At 40.8% G+C, this 20,145-nt stretch overlaps 2 protein-coding genes and 3 non-coding genes across 7 annotated transcripts; 1 reads left to right on the forward strand and 4 right to left on the reverse strand.

Moving 5' to 3' along the window:
- Positions 1-301: 301 nt before the first annotated feature.
- On the reverse strand, positions 302-14,519 carry LOC120414809 (GON-4-like protein). 2 transcript variants are annotated; one of them, XM_039576128.2, is made up of 6 exons: positions 14,005-14,519; positions 13,325-13,943; positions 13,199-13,261; positions 7,335-8,770; positions 1,017-2,752; positions 302-953 (listed from the first exon to the last, which is right to left on the reverse strand). In XM_039576128.2, the coding sequence occupies exons 1-6, from the start codon at positions 14,428-14,430 to the stop codon at positions 362-364; spliced, it is 4,872 nt and encodes a 1,623-aa protein (XP_039432062.1). In that variant the 5' UTR covers positions 14,431-14,519; the 3' UTR covers positions 302-361. The 2 variants fall into 2 exon arrangements, with proteins under 2 accessions (XP_039432062.1, XP_039432064.1); XM_039576130.2 differs by having other exon boundaries at positions 303-950.
- Trnaa-agc (transfer RNA alanine (anticodon AGC)) lies at positions 8,827-8,899 on the reverse strand. Its single transcript has one exon. It is a non-coding gene; the product is annotated as a tRNA-Ala (tRNA).
- Trnak-cuu (transfer RNA lysine (anticodon CUU)) lies at positions 8,973-9,045 on the reverse strand. Its single transcript has one exon. It is a non-coding gene; the product is annotated as a tRNA-Lys (tRNA).
- On the reverse strand, positions 10,754-10,827 carry Trnan-guu (transfer RNA asparagine (anticodon GUU)). Its single transcript has one exon. It is a non-coding gene; the product is annotated as a tRNA-Asn (tRNA).
- A 522-nt stretch (positions 14,520-15,041) lies between the features above and the next one.
- Positions 15,042-17,031, forward strand: LOC120414814 (protein C1orf43 homolog). 2 transcript variants are annotated; one of them, XM_039576136.2, is made up of 5 exons: positions 15,042-15,572; positions 15,633-15,762; positions 16,220-16,306; positions 16,365-16,633; positions 16,915-17,031. In XM_039576136.2, the coding sequence occupies exons 1-5, from the start codon at positions 15,179-15,181 to the stop codon at positions 16,947-16,949; spliced, it is 915 nt and encodes a 304-aa protein (XP_039432070.1). In that variant the 5' UTR covers positions 15,042-15,178; the 3' UTR covers positions 16,950-17,031. The 2 variants fall into 2 exon arrangements, with proteins under 2 accessions (XP_039432070.1, XP_039432071.1); XM_039576137.2 differs by having other exon boundaries at positions 16,934-17,031.
- Positions 17,032-20,145: the final 3,114 nt, after the last annotated feature.

The raw sequence follows: 20,145 nt of genomic DNA on the forward strand, positions 1-20,145 counted from the left end.
CGACGACCGCATCGAACTGTGCTAAGTCCATGTAAACAGTGCACTCCTTTCTAACCTCCAAATCGAGTCGGCGTAAAACATAATTGTATGGGCAGCCGTCAAAATTGTATTCTGATTTGTATCGATGGAACAATTATGCAAAACAAAGCTTTCAATAAATTAATAAGGTAAATGTTTCTAATTATTTGAGTGATTTTGCAAAGAAAAGTAAAGTTGTTTTTTTTTTATTAATTATCTAACAAAAAGGTTTGTAAATAAGGTCAGGTGATATCTTAGATTAAGTGCAACGAAACTGGGCTTAAAACTGATATTTTAATAAATATTCAACGATTAACACAAGCACTAGCCATTCTCCCCTCTCTTACGTCGTCTTTTGAAACTTTTTCAAAACTTCCATCAAAAACTCATACCGGGTCCGTATCTGCCCCCCGCTTCTCCCCTCAATCCTGGCCCCAATCCGTTCCAGCAGTTCCTCAACCGAGCTGTACCCATTCTTGATTTCTTCCAAAATTACCTTGTCTTCGTCCCTGGTCCAGCTAGGCTCCTCCCTCGGCGGTTCCGGCTCCCTCGTTTCCACCTGCTCCTCCGACTGCTGCTGTTCTTCCAGCTGCTCGTCGGAAGGGTGCTTCCGGAGGGGTTTCTCCTTCTTGGCCGGTACAGCGGAAGGCGAGGAGGTCGCGGTTGTGGGTGGTTTTCGTTTCGTTGGAAGGGGTGATTCCGGGGGAGCTTCCGACGAGGTTGCCTCGACCATGCTTTTGAGCTTCTTTGAAACGGAGATCACTTTGGAGTCGGCGGGTACGGTTGGGGTGGCCTTTTTGGAGGTTGTTGGAGAACTTTTTCCGGCGGTTCCGGGTTTTTTGCTGACGGGGGAGTTGATGCGCTTTTTGGGGACGGTTCCTTTGAGCTGCTGCTTCTTTGGTGAGGTGGGTTTGTCCTCGTCGGCGGGATTGCTGCTGAGAAATGGGGGGAAAAGAGGATTAGTTGCGATGTGCTGATAAACGAACTTGAACGCTTACCTTTCACCGGAAGTCTCCGGATCCGGCACCAGCAGGTGCGCCACGTCGGCATAGTTGACGCCTTTGCCGCCGTGCACGAGCGGATTCAGTCGAATGGCATGCGCCTTGAACGCGGCGTCGTCACAGAGTTTGTACCGCGGCTGCTCGTCTCGAACATCCTCGGTTGGGACATCAACCGTGGCATCTTTCTCTTCTTCCAAACCGCTCGGGCCGGCTCTCGATTTGTCGACGTTTCGTACCGCGTGGACACATCCCTTGAGCGGAGCTTCCTCGGCGGACGGCGTCGCAGCTCCAGCTTCGTGCGCCAGGAAGGATAACCGCGCCGGCAGCGTTCCGTACACGATCCGGCCCTGGATGTACTTGGTACCGCAGACGGTGCTCTCGCCGGCCGTCGGTTCCTGGGACAGCTCGACAAACGGGACGTCCTCGTAGATCTCGTTCGGGTCGGTATAGTCTGGGAGGGGGAGCTTCTTCATGGAAATCGCTTCGTAGTCGGAGAGATTGTTGCTTTCCGGGGGTTTCTCCTCCGGGAATAGCTGGACGAACCACTCGATCAAAAAGGGATTGCCTTTTAGGAGGGGGAGGATTCGAGCTTTGATCTGTTCCATGCTGACGTTTGGTTCATTTGAGAGATCATTTAAACTTGAGTAGATCTTTTTGATTTGAGAGGGCTGTTTGGCGAAGTAAATGTTCAGTTTAGCCAGAAAATCGTTGGCGTTGGTCAGGATAAAGTGTTCAAAGAACTTTCCCACCTCAGCGGCTTGACCTGGCAGCAGGAACGTCAGAAACAGATCGCACAACTCCGGATGCTCACCAAGAAACAGTTCTTCCATTTTACGATACAAGTCCGCAACGCGATCATCCTTCTCGTTGAAACTCTGCAGAATCTCCAAAAACTTTTCGTACTGAGCATGCTTGTTCTCTGCCAGCAGCGTTTCTTCGACCTTCTCGAAAAAATTATACGCGTAGTTGACGTCCTTCTCTTCGACTTGCTCCACCTTCATAAACTTCCGACCAACTCCGTTATCCACCGTCCCCAAATCCCCCACATTCCTCCCCGCATGATTCGCACTCATCTTTCTCAAATCCTCCAAAAAGTAACTAAACCCAACAATCAACTCACAGTGCCGCTGAACCTTCTTCAACTCCACCAACCCGAACTCTACCCCCGGCCCGTGCAAATCCCAAAACGTCCTATAAATCCGCCACAGCTTCTCCTTCAAAACTCCCCGCTTTCCAACCTTCCCCTCCTCTTCCTCCTCGTCCTTCTTCCGCGGCGTCCGCTGGAAGTACTCCGTCAACCGCTTCTGCCCCCTCAACAGCGCGTGTGGAGAGTCGCAGTCCTCCCGCAAACTCCCGTGGCAATCACAGCCGCAGCAGCACTTCCGGCTCGAGTCACCCTTGGACGCGTCCAACTCTACCACCTCGATCGATTCCTGCGACGAGTCCTGCTTGAACTTGGACACGTAGCTTGCGAGGGACGACGTTGGTTTCACCGGGTGGTACGATTGGTCTAGGAATTGCTGGTTGATCTGGAACGTCGACTCGTCGCCGTCGTTGCTGGCCACGTCCCGTGGCGCTGATTGGACGGATGGCTGCTGCTGTTTCGGATCGAGGATTACGCTGATGGTGATGTTTACGTTGGAATCCTTCGGCGGAAGATGCTTCCTGGCGGATGCTGGAAGCGGTTTTATTGAGAACGTTGATACGTCGGGGCAGCCGTTCAGTTTGGCGAGCTGGAAAGGGGAAAATATGTAGGAATTGTTGATGAATTTCCTGATTTATTTGAAAAATTACCAGCAACGAAAATTTTAACGATTGATGTTAAATTGCACTTTTGTGTTGGTAAACATGTCAAAAACGCATAATGAATGATGTCGATGACGTTTATGTCTTTTTAAGTCAAAAATGTTTATGGCAAAGTGCACAATGAGCGTTTTTCACAAAAAGGTGGTCAAAAATTAATTGAATACACTTTAAAAATATATTTAAAAAAAAGTTACTTTTAATTCTCCCTAAAGTGGTTTGGGCTTCCTCACATTGAAATGTGGTCCAGATCGCAAAATTAAGTGGAAATGGATTTTCTGAAAAATGGTGAAGCTTTGAAGCTTTGCTGTCTTCAGAAGAGTTGTTGCAAATAGAAAAGGGCAACTTTTGGTTTGGTTCAAAATTAGGATGGTTCAAGATTAAGCGGTGTATGCAAATCGGAAGGAACCGGTCAAGAAACATTTCAAATGGGCAGCAGCGGCAGCGAAAGCAAGCCAGAGAGGGTGAAGAAAAGCCCCAAGAAAACGCTCCCTCTCCTTTGTTCTGCTGTTCGTAAAGCTGTTTCTTGACCCCTTTCCTTCCGATCTCCATATTAGCCTTTAGGGTGATTTTGAAAATCTAACTTTTCAGGAATATTTTTTCGTCTCCTAAAAAGTTTTTGGACATGCTAATCCAAGCAACTTTGTCAGAGACACTAAAATTTTATCTCAAAATCTAGAAGCCGACCAAATTTAGAGAAAGCATCTGTGCAAACCTTTAAAAATCAGTTTTTTAAACGTAGCAATTTAGGGTCAAGTTTTAGAGAAAGTGATCTTCGAGGCACTTTTAGAGCTCTTAAAAACGAACATTTTTTTCATTTGACATGTCAATTTGAACTTAAGGGTCAAAAGTTGCAGCCATTTTAAGGTAAAAAGGATGCAAAATTGAAACTTAAATATCTCGAAAAGGCCAGGTTGCATTTATAGAGTTTTTTTGAATAGGTCCTATAAACATATGAAACACAATAGCATGAAAACATGGTTAAGTTATGTTTTCAATTTTCTGAGATACGATTTAAAAAAAAATAAAAACTGGGGGTTTCGACGCGCCACGCGCAAAAATGGGAAAATGACAAAAACGGCAAAAAAACGAAATTTTTCACTAAAACTGCGATAACTTGAAAATTTCAGCGATGACCTATACATGTTAGTATGTATGTATGTATGTATGATCCCCATACCCGCAGGCAACTTGGTCCCGAAACACATGTGAGCGCTAGGTGAACAATTCGATCATCTTTTACTCCATAATCTGTACACCCACGTGCATAAGTTTTTTTGCACGAATTTTAATGCTACAAATACCGGCGCATAGATCAAAATGGTTTCCCTCTTCCCTCCCCAAGCGCCGGATATTTGTAGCGGGTGTAGGGACACTTTGCATAGACGCCCTTGCTCCCATCACGTCACTGAGGGTATGGAGCGACGAGAAATTAATAAGCATGCCCCCTCAGCCGAACCTTCATTAGAGAAGCAGGCAATCCACAACTCACAAACGAAAAATCCACAACTCACAGCGAACGACTAAAGGGACACCCTACCGCGTATATAGTTAAATTGGCGTAGTTAGTCTTGAGTGAAGTGAGTGACTGTTAGCGTATAAGTGAAAGAGTTTTTTTTGTATTATAACAAGAACGGGCTCACCAAATTAAGTAGCGATGACCTATAGATGTTAGGGTACCAAATTTTTTTAATTGAAATACGCAACTTTTGGTACCCTAAAATGTATAGGTCATCGCTGAAATTTTGGGTCTCCTACGAAAGGCCGAATCTCAAAAGGCCGAATCCCGAAAGGCCGAAATTCAAAAGGCCGAATTACTCGAAAGGTAGAATTATCATAAGGCCGAATCTCATAAGGCAAACCGCGCCCGAAAAGGCGGAAACGCATTCCAAACTTCGTTTGTAATGCGTTTCCGCCTTTTTGGGCGCGGTTTGCTGTTATTTTTTTTTTTATAAACCATAGTTATGTAATAAACATTGGTTTCAAAATAAAGAGGGCATAACTTTCTAGCATTGCTGCTAACTAAATTTTAAAAGTTTCTATTTATTGGCCGCAAAAAAATAATTGTAATTATTTGAATTCATTTAAGTACTTGGTGACGAATAATCGAATTTCGGTTATCGTCACCATAATTCAATAAACAACACTATTGAAACACTTTTGAATTGCTTTAATTCACTTTACTCTACTCACTTGTATGCCGAATGTACTCATTATGTACTAATTTCGCTTAAAATTATAAAAAAGAACACAGTTCGTTAGTTTACTGTATCTTTGAATATCATAATCAATGAAAATCGTGAAAATATGAACAAAATTCTGAATTCCATAATCATTCTGCCTTTCGAGACATTCGGCCTTTTGAGACGTTCTGCCTTCTGGGCAAAAGACAAAATTTGGCCTTTTGAATTTCGGCCTTCCGAGGTTCTGCCTTTTGAGTTTCAGCCTTTTGAGGTAATCCCGAAATTTTCAAGTTATCGCAGTTTTAGTAAAAAAATCGTTTTTTTGCCGTTTTTGTCATTTTCCCATTTTTTTTGCGCGTGGCGCGTCGAAAAACCCAGTTTTTATTTTTTTTAAATCGTATCTCCGAAACTTGAAAACATAACTTCGCGATTTTTTTATATGTTATGGGAAATTTTCCGAGGAATCAGGTAAAAATATTTTCAGATATAGGCTTTTTGGTCCCAATACCTTCAAAACAGCATTTTAGATTTTCATACGACCTTTTCAAATGTTAAGCTAGATTTTTGAAACTCCTTACTATTTTTTGCAAATAGCTAAACTAATCACCTTTCTTTTGCGTCTAAGACAGCTAAAATCGGATTGAAAAAACGGGTTCATTTATTTTGACCAAGGAAAATTTTTGACCCCGGTTGGAGAACTTTTTTTCGAATCATGCTGTTTTCGTGGGGAATTGCTGAATATCAACGCTGAAAAAATCCCAGGGGTATTTTTCTTTATAAACTCGAGATATCTTCATTTGAAAATGTCTTATTTTCAAGGGAAAAGTGTATGGGACACCCCTAATGAAATTCGAAAATTTGAGTTTTTTCCATGTAATTTTGCCCGCTGAATCTGAATCTGCCCTCATAATTGAGCCAAAGTGTAAAAAAACGATTTTTGATCATATTTTTTTTGAATCTTGATTTTGGAAAATTAAAATAAAAAAATTAAAATATTTTAAATTCGAAAAAAATAAAATCAAAAATTTGAATATTTAAGAGTTAAGAACATCAAAAATTCAAAATCTACACTTAAAAAATTCAAAGAAATTATAATTACAAAAACAAAGTAAAATAAAAAAAAATTACAAATTTTTAAAACTTAAATATAAAAAAAATAAAAACTGTTCGTACTCTATTATCCGAAGATCTCGTCAAAATTTCGAATTTCTAAATCCTCTAAATAAGAGTTTCTAACCTAAAATATGACTCCAAAAATGTGTATTTTTTATGAATCAAGAAGGCGGCATTGAATTTAAGAAATTCAAGAACAATTTCTTAACAGAGAAATGTGGTGTAGAGTATACCGAAAGTCTGACTTTTTAACACTGGAACGCCCAACGCATGTCCAACTTACACGGACGCCCAAGCCTCCCAAAAAAGTTGGAACGGTAACTTCAACTCGCTGGTTCTCGGGCATAACTCACCCAATCAAGACGATTCTTTTTTCCAGTGATTTGTTAGGATGTCTAGATGATCCTAGAACTTTGCAGAACTCAGTTTGATCAAATATGTAATTTTTGCGAACAAAAACATCGTTCCAACTTTTTCAAAAAGACTGCCTTTGCGGAATTTTTGGCGAATTTTTTTTTACACGCGAAAAAAAAAGTTGGAACGATGTTTTCGATCGCAAAAATTACAGATTTGATCAAATTGAGTTCTGGAAAGTTCTAGGATCATCTAGACATCCTAACAAATCACTGGAAAAAATAATCGTCTTGATTGGGTGAGTTATACCCGAGAACCAGCGAGTTGAAGTTACCGTTCCAACTTTTTCGGAGCCTTGGGCGTTGGAATGTTAATAGATGAAAATGTATATTTTAATGTTTTTCGCTTGTGGAGCAGGGGGTCATTTTTTCTGGGCACCCTAATCCACAGACGTGTATCGTTCTTTTTGCGACAAGACTCCGCCTCCCGGGTCTCCGAAGTGTGAAGGTATGGCACGGGGAGAGGGCACCGAATACCTATATTTAAACTTAAAATTTTGCGAACTGGCGACCTCTGGATTGTGAGTCCAGTGCGCGGTCCGATTGATCCACACAGGCAGACAATATCTTTGATTTTGCCAAAGCTATAAATTTTTCAAAAAAAATAATCTCTCCGGTGCCAATTTTTGTACCATCTAAAATTCTAGCGCAAAAGATGCATTGTTTAGTCCCCTTAAACATTAAAAAATCTTTCAGAGATTTTGCAAGCAAAATTAGCGCTTCCCTAACACCAACGGGAATGTCAAGGGGAAATCACCAGTTTTAAATGTTTTGGATCAAAACAACAATGAAACTTCACTTACCCTCGCGTTTGAATACAGGTACTTTCCCCAGATCGTGGGCAGCTGGTCCTTTTGGTAGGATGCCGGCGGAATCACATTTCGCAGATCGAGCGCTTCCAGCACGTGCTGATACGGCGGTGCCTTCGAGTGCAGAAAGTAGTACTTGATGGGGTTCAGGTACGAGTACCGCTTGTGTCGCGTACAATAGTCGTAAATGTGATCCTCGGTGTAGTTTACGCAGAGATACTTGCTGATGTAGAAGCAAACCTGCTTGAGGGACGGGACCTTTTCCTGGACGTGCTTGACCCACCTGTTTTGTTCGGCTTTGAGAATATCGAAGAACAGCTCAAGACCGAACGCGATGAGGCGCTCTTCGCTTTGCGTGATTCGCTTCTTGGTCGTGGGTTTGGCATGGAACGGTGCGCAGGGTAGTAGCTTTGGGTACATGAACGCCTTGCAGTTGACCACCTTTTCCATCAGTCTCGGATGAAACATGCGCCGTTCTTGGTAGTTGCGGTCTGCTTTCGCTGATTTTTCTGCATCTTTTATGAGAAATTTAATGAGCTGTTTATTCTCCGCCGAGGGTTTGTCCAGTTCTGCTTCCCAGCTGAGGCAACACTCTAGAGCTGGGTCCAGGTTCCAAGGCTTAACGGACGCGTTGATCTCTTTCAAATCGGTCAGCATTTTCTTGAACGTGCTGGCCAGCTTCCAGAACTTGGGATGAGCGTGACATTGCATGAAGTTCTGCGCCGCAAGCTGGGTGTGCATTCGCAGCTGTTGTTGCAGAATCTGCAGCTGAAAGCTAGTGTATCCGGTTTGACCCTCGGGAAACTGGTCCTGCACTGGGTGAAGGTTGTGCAGGTAGCGATAGCGACGCTCGCTGTGGATCAGGTGGGAGGTTGCATCGATCGGAGCGACGGGAACCTTGTCCGAAGGCAGAATGTACGGATGGTAGCTGGACTTGTCCGGCGTCGAAACCTGGATGTAAAACTGCCCGTTGGTCATTACGCGCTGGTAGTTTGAAGGATAAACGCTTTGCACTGGAGGAACCACCGCCAACGGCTGAATCGCCGAAACTATCGGGGTATTGTCTGCAGCTCCAAAAGAATTCGGAAACTGTATCGCTTGGGCAGCCATAACCGGAACCCGGCTCACCGACTGAACTGCTGCCGTTGGCGTAGAAGAATTGGTCGGTTGAAACGAGACATGCTCAACCGAAGACACGGCACTCGAGCTCTGTTGCTCCTTCGGGCCCGGAGTGTTCAACCCCGACCTCGAATTCTGCTGCGGAACGTCGTTCTTTTGATGCACCTCTTCGCTGCTCGGCGCGGTCAGCGTGTTGAGACTCGTGTCCAGGAAGGACTCGTCGATGATGCCGCTCATCTCGATCAGCTCGGAAACCAGCTCGTTGAGCTCCTTTTTGGAGACCTTCACCTCGCGGAGTTCCTCGCGGTCGACTGCGGAAAGAAAAAGTGTAATTCCAGATTAAATCAACAAGCAAAAAAAAGAACTTTGGAGATGCGGGGCATCGATCCCCGTACCTCTCACATGCTAAGCGAGCGCTCTACCATCTGAGCTACATCCCCTAATGGACTTGAACGCAACACAACCCAATGCAGAGTTTTAGCCGACACAATGAACAATGCAAAAAAGAACTCGCGCCCAACGTGGGGCTCGAACCCACGACCCTGAGATTAAGAGTCTCATGCTCTACCGACTGAGCTAGCCGGGCAGATAAGTTTTGTTTGTGACTTTCGATGCTGTAAAGGCTTTTTTATAAGTATAGAGTATACATTTAATTTTTAAAAGTGTTTGAACATATTTTTTGTGTTTTTTTTGCCTTTCTTACAAAAGAAAGGTTTAAGGTTTGCTTTTGGAAAAACGCTTTTCTCAGAAATCTTAAAAAAATCGTGCGCGGCGAGGAATCGTCCCAGAAAAAATCCTATTACTAAATTGAAGGTTTAAATGCGCTCTTTCGATTGAATTTTGGCCCGAAACCCGGAACTCAAAGTCTGATTTTTGAGAGCTCTTTTTCTGAAATACTTGAGCGATGTCTGTATCCGCTCTTAAAAATTTGTGTCTTCCATCATTGGAAAACCGCTCGTAAAACCCACAATTTTTATATTTCAGATTTGTAGCCATGGGGTCGGAGACGAACATTTTATTTTTCGATTCACAATTTTCGACCAATAAATGTGGTCAAAGCCATTTTTAGAGGTATTTTTTGGACAATTTTACAGATAACACTATCAAATTAAAAGAATTCAGTTTCAAACAAAAATCCATTGGAAAACATGCGCCATAAACTGCTTGGGCCCAAAATTTGAAGCTTTTCCAAAATGTATTTCCAGAGATATAGCCATATTAGTGTTTTTCGTCTTATTTTTACCCTATTTTTTCCCATTAAATTTTTGGTTTTATACAGAATCATATACTGAACATCAAATTCGAAGTCCCGGCTCGTTCTCGCTCGAAAGATCGACAAGTCGTCAAGTCGAAGCATAAACGCCAGCACATTTACGCTTGCGCGTTTTACGCTGCGCGTGAAAGTGTTCTTTCTGGCTTCTCATAATAGATCGACAAAGTGCAATATCGATACATATCTTTTTAAGCTATTCATAGACTAACATTAAAGACTGAGTACCCTTTATTTTTTTCTAATAATGTCAATCCAATATGTTTTTCTTAATTAAATTTAAATATCTTGCGACCCATAATGTACCTCTGAAATTAAAAAAAAAATGGCATTCGAGGTTTAGCCTAAAAATATTCGAAGCTTTAGGTCAAATTCTCACTGGGTGGTATCATTTTGTTTCTGAAAAATTAATTGCACCAATATATTTGTCGGAGTTTCATCATTTTGTAAGAAAGGCTCTATTTCACCTCTGGTGATATTAAATCGGGTTTTTAATTAATAAACAATTATATAAAGATAAAAATAGTTAGAACTTTGGTTGGAACCCAAATATTCAATTGTTAGGCAGTGGCAAATATTTTCAATAGTTTATGTCGCTTCCCTTCAATTTTGGCTCGAAAAATAGGGGGCAAACAAATATTTTCTTCAAAAAACTTGAAAAATAATCGAAATAGACGTGCAATCTACTGAAAACTATGTAAAATGCACTAGCACCAGCTTAAAAGTATTTTGATTTTTTGTGTTTTTTTCGCAAACAAACGTTTTTGCCAAAACTTCTATATTTAAAAAAAAAACGAATGATAGTTAGACAACTGTACTACAAATTGTACAAAGGAAATTATTTTTTACTTATATGTAATGATGTATACATTAACCAATTTTAATTATTTTTAAGAAATTTTTGTCTAGTTATTTAAATGTAATTAATTAACATGTCTTCAATCTTGATTTGATAACCAACCCACAGGGCCCACTCGGATGACCTAATTAACATATCTTCAATACTCAGTAAAAATGAAACTCGCGCCCCCGGGTGGACTAGAACCACCAACCTTTCGGTTAACAGCCGAACGCGCTAACCGATTGCGCCACGAAGGCTCCTGATAGATTAATTGATTTTATGTTATCACATTGTTTAGAAATGTTGAACATTTCATGGAAACAGACATTAAATAATTGGACTAGGCTGCCCCTGTTCGCATAATTGTCTCATATGCATTCTTTTTCACTTTTGAGTCAATGATGCAGGTTGATTTAAAATCACGTGCGCTTTCAGAAAAACTAAAAATATCCAGTACTGTCTTCTACACAACCGAAGCAAAACAATTTTTTCGCAAAAAATTGAAACGAAGCCTTATTTATGGGACAAACTGTTAAAAGTCATATCAGGGCATCTGTTAGAGTCAATTGCCATCATTTATTGCATTATTGTTTTCCCTTGAATCATTGTAGGCTCCAAAAACTCCTAAAATTGAAGCATTTTCAGAATCGGGATATTTTTTAAAACTTCACTGTTTTAGTAGAAGTAGTTAATAGAATGCGAAAAATTCGATGAAATTAATTGTTACACGTCTCAAAAACAGTAACCTTGGAGGCTGTTTACTTTTTAATCCATACAAAAATTCACAAGTGGCTCTTCAGATCGACCAACAAAGAAAAGTCATTTTTCCTTTATATGGCCTGGGCTGGAAGAAAAGCTGAGGAAAAAGTTTTCAATGCATTATTTGTTTGTTTGGATCCTATTTAACATGTACACATGCTACATACATCGTAAATAGTCAAAATAGGCCCGATTTCCACCTAATAACAATGTCGCATTTTTTTATGGGCCATACTGTACAACCCAACCCCGCCTTTAGACGGGTTTCGATTTGAAAAATCGCCAATTTTTTTTTTCCAACTAATTTTTGATCTTTAGAAAGCATTGGAAAGAAGAACTCTTAAAATTTTAGAAAATTTCTGGGTTGGAAGTTTTACTTGTTTGATGTGACATTGCCAATGTTTTAAAAAATGTAATTTTTTAGGGGTCAACTTTGGCTGTGATACTAACAGTTCACGCAGAAAAATAAGGCCTATTTGAATCAACAAAACGTTTTGTTGATTTGAAAATCAAGATTTTTGTTGAATCAACGCTAAACGTCAAAGCAACTTTTTCAAAACAACAAAAGATTTTTGTGGAATTGAAAAAATCAAGGTTTGTTTCAACGCAAAATCGGCGTTGATTATATTCAACAAAATTTTTGTTGAAACAAACCTCGTACAGGCTGATTCTACAAAACATTTTTCTGCGTGTTCCTATATTTTAAGTAAAAATAAGTAAATATGCAGTAATTTTTCAAGTGTCCCAGACTAAGCCTCTACGCATTTTTTTTTTACAATTTAAATGATAATGGTGCCATTCTATAACAGAAAATGTGAAAAACAAGCAAAAAATTGAAAAAGTGACTGTAAAAACATGAAAAAAATAGATAGACAAAATGTAATAATAAGAGGTGGTAGAGTAGGCCAAATACTACCGAAAACAACGAAAAACATAAAAAAATGTTGACGAAAACTCCAGCATCCTCTAGAATTTTGGGAGATTACTTCCAATATCCTTCTTTTCTAAGCGGCCAGGCCAACTGCGTGGAGTTAACCGCAAAGATGATTCGTTGAATTGGATTGAGGTTGAGCACAAAATGTTTAAAAGACAATATACCGTCATCTGGGGTGACAATGGGCCTGGGGGGTGAGATTGGGTCATATAAAAATGCAGAAATTTGAACAATGTCACCCCTGATGACGGTATTAAAAAACAATTAACCTTCAATTTGTCAAATTTTTAAGACCCTTACGAAAAAGTACCAAACTGGAATATTCATAATTTGGCAACACTGTTGTGATTTTTCAAGAATTCTGTGAAATTTCCAGGTCTGTTAAGATTAAGGACCTCCGGATCGATCTTTGTGTATGTTTTGGACAAGTATTTGAAAGATTTCCCTTGGAAAATATCAAATTTGAAAGTCTGGCAACACTGTTATGAGATTACCAAACTTATGTGAAATTTTTAGAGCTTTTCAACTACTTGAGTAGTGTTGGATAGGTATTCTAAGTACCTTCCTTACGAACTGTAGTCTTTTGGATGATTTTGTACTCTAAAATTTCGCTGATTTGGCAACACTGTTTGCAATATAAACTATTAGTAAAAATGATAGTTTTATTCAGATTGGAAATAAACTCCTCATCGACCTTCGTCTACATCGTACGGTAGGTCTTTTTTATAAATAATTAGGTCTGGCAACACTGCACTGTTCTGAGATATTAAGGATATAGAATATTAAAGTTGGATTTTTCGTACAAGTTTGTGTAGAGAAATCTCGAAAGTTTAAAACATGTTTAAAAAACAATTAAATTTGAAAGTCCTTTGTTGAAAAAATACAAATCAATATTACAATTTTTACTTATACAGATAAGGATTTCTTTATCTTACTTGGAATCTTGTCCGCAGCTACGTATTCCGGATCCGTATCGTCGTCATCCTCGGCGTGATTTTCTGTAAAAATAAATAAAATATTACTTTGGATCTGTCATTTAAAAATGTGATTTCCCAACTCACGCAACGGCTTGGTAAACTCGTTCAGAAACTCCTTCCACACCAGATCCATGTCGCAGTCAAAGTCGTACATGTCGGTCGTAATATCGGGCGGAATGAACGTCGACTCGATCGTCTCGATCGCGGTCGTTTGGAGGCACAGCTTCGATCGCGTCCGCCGCGCAATGTTCTCCTGCTCCTGCTCGGACTGCTGCGAACAGTGCGAATCGTTGCGAAGGCGCGGAATCTTGAACAGACCATCCTTGCTGTACAGCAACGCATCCTGGCCGGCGTCCTGCTCGATCCGGCCGGGCGTTGTCGGAGCGGCCGGCGTTCGGGGTTGGGAATCAATGTCCGAAATGGTCGTGTTGGGATCGTCGTCCGAGGGGATGTCTTCCTCGGTGGGTTTGTACTCTTCGTCGTCATCGTCGGAGCCGAGTTCCTCGCGGATTAGGGCGGCGACCTCCTCGTCCGGAAGCGTCGTTTTGAGCGGGACGATTGGGAGCGGTTGCTTGTTGAGCTGCTTAGCTTTGAGTCGGGTAAGTTTCGGCTGGAGCGATTTGAACTCGTCGTCCTCGTCGTCACCTTCGGTGCCGTCTTTGGACGTTCCCTCCTTCGGGTCAGTCTTTTGCTCCTCCTCTTCCTGTAACGAAACAATCCGGTTAATTCTAGAACAAATCCACCTCCAAATCAAGAACACTCACCTTAAGCTTCACGATGGCCAGCACGTGCTCGTTCATGACCAGCTTCTTCAGCAGCTTCTTGACGCAGTCGGGCGTCAGGTTGTTCTTGGTGGCGCACCGCTCGATCGTTTCCTCGAACGTCTGGTCCTCCAGGTCTTCGGTGGTGCTGCTGGAACTGCAGGACCGTGGCCGGCGGCGTTTCTTGCGAGTCGAAGGTGTCGGCCGCTTTTCCGGACTTGCCTTCGGTGTTGAACTGGCCGCCCGGGTTACGGCCGGTTCTTGTTCCGGTGCCGTCATCGAATCGTCGATGATCAGCTCGTCGCAGCTGCTGTCTTTACCTGTTGCGGCTGCCGGCGTCGGAGTGGCGCGGTTTCGGGTGTTGCTCCGGCGGGATTTCTTCTCGGAGGACATGGCGTAAGCATTGCTTGCAAGGTTGGCCAAGGCCATGGGATGTTATCGGCACTTTTACGACGAAAATCGGATCTAATACGCGAAACACGACATAACTTGAATGTTTTTGTTTACGTTTTGCGTGTTTGAATCAAAACATAAAACGGCATTGCCAAAAATGACATAAAAGTGATAAAGTCGAAAGACATACAACTTTATGTCAAATCAGCTGTTCTTCAGATTCTTCAGAGTAGAGGGATGTTCAATTATTTTTAACTTTCTGTGAGAATATTTGAATGAATTTTGATTCAAACGGACTTTTATCGACAGATTTTCTCCAATTTGAAATGGGCTTTTCTGTCAAAAACAAAAGAACAAATATTTTAGGCATTTTTAAAAAGACTCATTTATGTAACTCAAGGGGGTTGACACGAGGGTTGACACTCTTGAAATAATCGATATTCACATAAGATTGATTTGGATGATTTTGTTATCTATGTCTAAGATTGCAATAATTGTTTATTTGAAACATGCATTATAGTAGAAATAAATTTTTGAATATTATTGAATTGAATTTTCAAGTTTCTGGAAAAAAAACTTTGGAGTTCAGAAACGTCGTTACGCCCTTTAAATTTTTCATCAGCCATGTTTGTTGACGGTTTGAACTGTCATAAACCAAAACACAAAGAAAAACACTTTACAACAGATTATCGATTTTTCCTCAAAAATGATCGCCCATCCCGTGGCCATCGGTGCTCATTAGTTTGCCTCGTCCGGAATCCGAAATCCAGTCCAACCCGGCCACATGTTCGAGAAAATCGAGCCGGAGCTGTCCACCACCAAGAGCAGCAGCATCATCAGCTTCAAAATGGAGGAACTGTCCGGAGTAATGCTGGTGCTCCTCATCGGCGGAGGAGTCCTGGCGGTCATCATTTGCTTCATCGTGGCCAAGCGCCAGATCGTGCGGTTCACGCTGCGAGGACGGCGGGGTCCGCACGTGGCCGTCGGCCATGACGCCCGCAAGTCTATCAAGAAGGAGATCGAAAGGCGCATCGACTCCATTCAGAAAATTTACTTCGAGCCGAGGCTGCTGTGGGACACGAAGAAGGACGACGGGGAGAAGTATATTTTGAGGCCGGACTCGAACCTGCCACCGTACTATTACCGCATGAAGGCCGTGGACGACGTGAAGGAGCTGGGTGGGATGCGATTTGTTAATTTCTTTTAATTGGAGCCTAATTAATGAATTTATCTTGTAGAGAAAGAGATCGCCAAACAGGACGGAACGACTCGGCATCCCCGGGATAGTTTGAGAGCGTTCCTGCTGGTATCGCTGGCCGCACCGTTGAATGGGGCGGGACAAAGGTTGATTCATCAGTTTTGTGACATGTAAGTATCTGAGGAGGGTTGCTCCGCACACTGAGGGCAATGGCAATGACGGATTTACTACTGTTGGGAAGAAAGGCAAAGCAAAAAGGCAGTTGTGGGAGGAAGAAGCATCAACGGGATGTGGGAAACACGCTGAATTCTGGAAACGGACAAAGCAATGACAACGGTAATAACAACGTGAACTACAAATAACGTTTTTGCTGGTTGTTCAATATCGGCCATGAGAGAGTTGTGCGAAGAGCGAGTATCGACAAAAGTGGCACGATCTTCAATAAGTCAATTCAAATCCGAGTTATAAGAGGAGAATGAGTGTGTACTTGGGATCGCTGGTAACTGCCAACAACGACATCAGCTGACGATGTATAGTTCACTGATTACACCGGTTGTCCGCTTGGTCACCATAACTGAACGATGCGGCATAGGACCAACGTGATAAAGGAAATTTATATCGTTTCAGGTACGAGCACGCTCGCCACGATCCCAACGAATTTGGTGAAGAAGAGTATCAGGCGTACCAAAGACTGCTTAAAAAAATTACAGATGCGTAAGTTAGATTCAATAAACAAGAAAAATGTTTAAGAAACCAAAACAACTAATTTTAGGGCAAAAATGCTAAAATCCTTCAGCCACAGCCGCAAATCGTCCCCGAGCCGTACGCCGGTCAAGAAGCAGAGCAAGATGCAATCTCTGCTGGATCCGTCCCGTCTGCGGCCACCACCAGCTGGTGCAGGAGGTGGCGTCGTCGGAGCAGACAACCAAACCGCCCGACTCAATCTGTCACTGGGCGTTCAACTGCAGCATCAGCAACAGCAACAGCCAGATTTGGACGAAAACGAGATACTGAGCATCTCCCAGTACCACGGGGAAACAGGTTAGAGCCGGTTTGGGTTGGAGTTTCTTTTGTTTAGTTTTATTTTTAAAGTTTAATTATTTGGTTATTTGCGAAACGAGATATTTTAAGTTCCTTTTTCTCTGCCATCGTGCCCACACGGATGGTGACCGCTTACAGCTCACATTTGTAACGTCTTACCCTAATCAGCTTGACCAAATTGCTACAAATCTCCTAACTTCCTGTTCTCTCTCTCTCTTTCCTTTTTCTATGTGCTTTTTCGACTTCTCTCTATTTCTCTTTTTTTAACACACTCTCTAAAGAAACCTTTGCCATACACAGGTCTTTCAAAAATTGAAATGGTCTAGAAATTTGGACACAGTTCTCTGTAGGATGGTTCGTCCGCGAAATTTTAAATAAACTCTGACTAGATTACTCAATTTTTGTCGTTTTTTTGTGTTTTGGATTTCGGATAAATAACAAATGAAGCATTTGTAAGCAAATAATTTAGTTTTACTTGTTTTAACAAAATTCATCTTTTTGCGAATAGTTCACACCGCTGCAATTGGGGCAATTATGGTTAGGAAATTCTCCCCAACCCAGCCAGTGCAAACGAAACATGTCCGAAAGCCTTTAACAACATTTTAAACAGTTCCTAGTTACGAAAAATGCATGTTAACGAAATGGTCGCGACTTTTGAACGTGGATCCCCAGGCTGCGTTCGCCTTGCCGTGAGAATCCTCCTTTTTGCCGAATGTGGACGAACCCGTCGTCGTTCCAGATTTCATCTTTTGAGCGTTGCCGAAAGGTGCCTTGCTGTCGGGCTTGTTGTACGCCGACGACGAGTGCTTGTTCTGCTGGGACTTGTCCTGCACCATTTTGGTATCGAGAGTGTTGATGCGGTTTGGGTGGGATTTAAAAGTGTGAGAGTTCCGTGGGCGGGTTGACGCAGTTCGTTCCTCCTCAGGGCACGTACTGGATCTGGGTGAGTACTTGGAATTCTAGCGGGTTGCCCGAGTTTCCTGTACGGCTGCCCTTGCGTAGGCTCAGGTTGTTGATCAGCCTGTGCGGGGAGAAGAGAGATGGGTGGGTGTTATTAGAATGGTTTCGGTTGAATGTCGTAGTTTTATATGAAAGATGGTAAAATATCACTACTGCTCAGATGTGGTTATTTTGAGTAACTTTTGCTCTTTTGTTCTTGTGCTTCAAAAGACCTTTCGAATGCATCTAAGAGAGTTGGAAATGGTGAAGTTTTACGGAAATGCGAGTAATTTTAGGATTTTTCGGGATTTTTCATGTTTTTTTGGACCTCAAACTTCAAAGCCCGTTTTACCCCACTTCCCTTCGTCGTAGAGCGCTCATATTTGGCATGAGATCATCTCATGAATAGACAAACAAACGCTGAAAGTTTCATCCAAATCGGAGCACCTTGATACGACCTGTTTCACATTGGTGAAAAACTCGCTCTTAATTTGCATAATTTGATTGCTGCTTATAATTTTAAATTTTAGCTTGTTTATAATAAACAAAACAACTTAAATATTTTTTGAATACATTATATTACTGAATGCGAGCGATGGAATAATCATCATCGAAAGAAAATCATTGGACGTTCATCAAGGGAAAAAATCCGAAGGGAGCATGGCTCTCCTCTCTCGCGCACGAAAGATCGGTAAAAGAAATCTAAAAAATCATCATCTTGATTATTCGGCGGAACATCTTTTTCACTACTGCACTTGCAAGTGTAACGTCACACGTCGAAAAATGACCTGTCACATTTTGTAGATGGGCAATGTGTGTAAACAAAGTGAAATAAATATGTTTAAGTGGTGCTGACAAGGAAATTCACAAAAAATCATTAGCAGATTGATTTTCTTGGAGAATTTCGGGAGCGATTTTCTTTTGCGTGATTTATCTCCTCTCTCTTTCGCGGGTGAAGAAAGTTCGCAAGCGAAAATGATTTTTTTGCTATTATTCCATCCCTGCTGAATGCAGTTTTAATGGAATTTCAGCATATCTATTTATAGAAAATTCAGCAAACTAAATCGCTTATTAATGTTTAGTGAAATCTTCAAAATGTAAACCGAAATTTGGTCAACTATTATCCTTCGAGATGTCGGGGTATTTTGGTCTATGACCGTAAAATGGTTGTAAAAAATAACTTGCTCTAAATGTAAAAATAAAGATCTGAGTCAAGAGTTGATGTTGGTTGAATAAATTATAAAAAATCGATTTATGTTTTAAAAACACCATAAAACATTGCAAATAATTTATATTTTCTAAGATATTTATGATTAGGAAAAAAAACAATTAAAAATGCAGCTCATTCACACAAATTTCATATCGATATCTATCTCTCTTGTTTAAAAAGATAAAATTTTGAGATACTTATTTTAGTTTAAAGATAATAGTTTGATAAACGGTTAATAAAAAATTTAGAAATTTTATTTTTTGGTGAATTTTAATTTCTTGTATCCCATCCCTCTAACACAAGTGAGTCTTAACGGGAGTGCCGAACTACTTTAATAACACGGCAGTGGGTATCAGACTGGTACAGTCTGAAGGAAGGTTGTGTATCGATCCCCTAGCTGATTAGATTTTGAAAACTTTAAAATATTACCTTTGATATTACCATAAAATGCTCAAGGCATGACTTTTTTATCACTGTTAAAAAAAATATTTTGAATTTGTTTAAATACACGTTTTTTTTCAAATTGTCGTAAGCTTTAAAGTTAGATTTTAAAATGAATAATTCAAGTTAGAAAATAAGCTCAAAACATTTATTTACTTTGTTAAAAAAATTCTAAATAGTTAACTTAATATTTATTAACGTAATGTTTTCTATAGTTATGCTGAAAAAATATCCTCTACAATTCAGCCCCGCTCTTTAAGTGCTTTGATGAATCAATTTTCCAAATTATATTTTGTCCATCAATTTTTGAGCTTTAAAAATACTTTCAAATACAGTCCAAACTCGATTATCATTGGCAAAATTTCACTTCGGATAATCGAAACTTTTTTATTTTTTTCTCTGTCTTATTTTTGATTGTCGAGCATCAGTATGACCCCTAAACTAGCCTAAAGTGATTTAGATTTTAAAATCCAAGATAGCGGCCAAAATGGCGGTGATGAAATATTGAAAAAATGCATTTTTTTAATTTTGTTGGCAATCAACAACTCAAATTTGACTAAAATGAGGTCGCAGAACTCAAATGTGATGTAAAAAGAAAGAAAATAAAAAACACGATTATCCGAAGTCTCATACAAAACTTTGGATAATCGAACTTCGGATAATCGCAACTTCGGATAATCGAGGCTTCGGTTAATCGAGTCTGGACTGTATTTAGAAATTTTTTTTTACAAATTTATATTTTTCCCTCGTTCAGGAGGTCATTTTGAGCAAATTTTGTTCTTTGTAGTACTATAATTCCCTTGTTTGATGTTTTTTTTCCTTATTTTTTGTATTTTTATTTACTTGTAGGGGAAATATGCCCATTTTAATCACTCTAAGCCGTTCGACCAATTCTCATCACTTTTGCCGATTTTCCGCTATT

This window comes from Culex pipiens, chromosome 3 (genome assembly GCF_016801865.2).
Source record: "Culex pipiens pallens isolate TS chromosome 3, TS_CPP_V2, whole genome shotgun sequence".
Lineage (NCBI taxonomy): Eukaryota > Metazoa > Arthropoda > Insecta > Diptera > Culicidae > Culex > Culex pipiens.